Source organism: Acanthisitta chloris, unplaced genomic scaffold (genome assembly GCF_000695815.1).
Source record: "Acanthisitta chloris isolate BGI_N310 unplaced genomic scaffold, ASM69581v1 scaffold5960, whole genome shotgun sequence".
NCBI lineage: Eukaryota > Metazoa > Chordata > Aves > Passeriformes > Acanthisittidae > Acanthisitta > Acanthisitta chloris.
Genome location: NW_008652083.1, coordinates 2,154 through 4,705, shown reverse-complemented (window position 1 = coordinate 4,705; position 2,552 = coordinate 2,154). Strand labels below are relative to the sequence as shown.

The window sequence follows — 2,552 nt, the reverse complement described above, 5'->3', positions numbered from 1 at the left end:
CACCACGTAGAAGCTGGCGCTGTCCTGGTAGCTGAAGATGAAGCCAGCGTAGTCATCGTCGGTGACGGTGTTGACGTGGAAGGTGCCCTCGAAGTCCACCCCATTAAAGGCTGTGTAGCCTACAGGAAGGAAATGCTGCAGGGAGTCCTCTCCCTCGATGAGACCCTGCACCATGGCTCCCTCCAGCCCACCCACATTTCACCCCCCCGTGGGGCAAAGAACCGTCCCTCACGCCCCACACAAGGGGGTGGGAGGAGGGGAGCTGCCCCTGGGGTCTGTGGGTGGGTGAAGATTTCTTACCCACAGCCAAGCCTGGATCACTGTTCATGGTCTGCACAATCTCCATGCCCTGAGGGTGAGAGCTGGGTGAGGAGCACTCCCGGGGACCCTCTGGCCCCTTCAGCTCCCACCCTGCAGCGCAGCCCCCAGAAACACGGGGCGCAGCACCCACACCTGGTTGAGGACCACCCAGTTGGGGTCAATCTGGGCATCCCCCTCGGGGTCGAGGATGACGGTCTGGTAGGCACGGAAGTCAGTCAGCGTCACCTCGGCGCTCTCGGGGCACACGTCCAGCTGGTCTGCCACCGTGTCATTGTCGAAGTCCTCCTCACAGACGTCACCCACACCGTTCCCTGGGGACACGTGCCCAGTCAGGCCGAGCCCACACAGCTCTGTCTCCCTCCTCCTCCCACTCACCATCCGAATCCTTCTGGTTGGGGTTGGGGATGAGGCGGCAGTTGTCTGGGCCAGGTGCCACGTAGTCTGGGATGCCGTCGTTGTCATCGTCATTGTCACAGTCATCCCCCAGCCCATCGTTGTCTGAGTCTAGCTGGGAGCTGTTGGGAATCTCGGCGCAGTTGTCCTTGGTGTCCTGATGCCCGTCCCCGTCACTAGGAGCAAGAACAAGGTCAAAGCAGTGCTGAAACAGGGACCTGGTGCCACAACCCAACACCCTGAAGACCCCATCATCCCCCCTGCCAGGTCCTGAACCAGCTCAGCCCCCAGGGACAGGACAGGACAGGATGGAGAGGTGACCCCACTGCAGCACCATCCCCACCTGTCCTCGTTGGTGTCGCAGATGTCTCCTACCAGGTCGCTGTCCATATCTGTCTGGAGGAGACCAGAGCCCTAGTTCAGTGGACATCCCGGGGCAAGGAGGAGGACCCCCACTCTCCGCCAGGTTGGGTCCCACTTGCCCCAGGCTCCTGTCCCAGTCTGGCTCTAGCCATACCTGAGTGGGGTTGCTCATTTCAGGGCAACTGTCACAGGCATCCCCCACACCATCCTCATCCCGGTCTGTCTGCAGAGGGTTGGGCACCTTGGGGCAGTTATCCAGCATGTTGGGAATCCCTGCAAGGACAGTGCTAGGTGGATGTTCTTCCCCAGTCTGACAGGACAGGGCCCTGGCAGAGCCAGGACAGCCTGACAGCCACTCACCATCCCCATCGATGTCGTTATCACAAGCATCCCCCTCGCCGTTGCTGTCCGTGTCCTGCTGGTCATTGTTGGGCACGTTGGGGCAGTTGTCACAGGCATCCCCAAAGGAGTCAGTGTCCGAGTTCTGCTGGTCCTTGTTGGGGTAGAGCCTGCAGTTGTCCTGTGGGGAATAGCACAGGATGCTGGTGCTCAGGTGGTTCACAGACAAGAGGCCACAGTCCCACAGAGGTCAGGACAGGAGGATGTCTCCAGCACACTGAGACCACTCCCAAGCCTCCAGCCTGCTGCTCCCCAAGAAAAGCAGCTTGAAGGACTCAGGACTGAGCCAAAAGGAGAAACCCTCCCAGAGCCACTGGCATGGCCCCCCGCCCAGCACAGCCACCTCCACGTTCTTGACACCGTCACCATCAGCGTCATCATCACACTGGTCCCCGATGCCGTCGTTGTCAGCATCCTCCTGCCCGGAATTGGGCGTCAGACGGCAGTTGTCCTGCAGGCACAGCCAATGTTAGGGATGGGGATGAGACAAGGAGTGGACCACAGCCGTGCCCTGTGCCACGCCCATCCAGGAGCCCACCTGTCTGCAGTGCTTGTTGTTGTCAATGCAGGGCAGAGGCTCATCTGGGTAACCATCCAGGTCCGTGTCTGGCCCACACACATTACCATTGCCAGCCCAGCCCACGTTGCACTGAAGAAAGAGGAGATCAGGGGCTGGGAAGGGCCCTGGAAGGACCAATTCTGCCTGTGCCATTCACTTGGCACCCCCTGTCCTGCCCCTGTCCCCCTGCTCACCGCACAGGAGATCTCCCCGTTCCTCTCGAACAGGCAGTAGCCGTTGATGTCGCAGGGGTTGGAGGTGGACGTGCTGCAGGACTTCTGCGGGATGCAGCCAGAGGTTTGGTTGCCCACAAAGCCTGACTTGCAGGGACCACACTTGTAGGAGCCCTGGAGGAGAGAGGGCAGGGTGGGATGAGGGGAGCTGAGCAGTCCCAGGAGTCAGGGAGGGAGCAGGACAGTTCTGCTCACCAGAGTGTTGGTGCAGATGGAGTTGGGATCGCAGCCCCCGTTGTTCCCGTCGTTGCATTCGTCGATGTCTGTGCAAACCTGTGAACAGC

The 2,552-nt window shown here is 60.7% G+C and overlaps 1 protein-coding gene across 1 annotated transcript in view; it reads right to left on the bottom strand.

Moving 5' to 3' along the window:
- Positions 1–2,552, bottom strand: part of THBS3 (thrombospondin 3) — a gene marked incomplete at both ends in the record, with an annotated part of 5,203 nt that overhangs the window by 502 nt on the left and 2,149 nt on the right. The window contains 11 exons of the mRNA XM_009075747.1: positions 4–119; positions 301–349; positions 454–632; positions 697–890; positions 1,058–1,110; positions 1,232–1,350; positions 1,438–1,597; positions 1,820–1,927; positions 2,015–2,125; positions 2,230–2,382; positions 2,464–2,541. Of these exons, the coding sequence (XP_009073995.1) occupies positions 4–119; positions 301–349; positions 454–632; positions 697–890; positions 1,058–1,110; positions 1,232–1,350; positions 1,438–1,597; positions 1,820–1,927; positions 2,015–2,125; positions 2,230–2,382; positions 2,464–2,541 (1,320 nt within the window). The remainder of the gene's footprint in view (positions 1–3; positions 120–300; positions 350–453; positions 633–696; positions 891–1,057; positions 1,111–1,231; positions 1,351–1,437; positions 1,598–1,819; positions 1,928–2,014; positions 2,126–2,229; positions 2,383–2,463; positions 2,542–2,552) is intronic.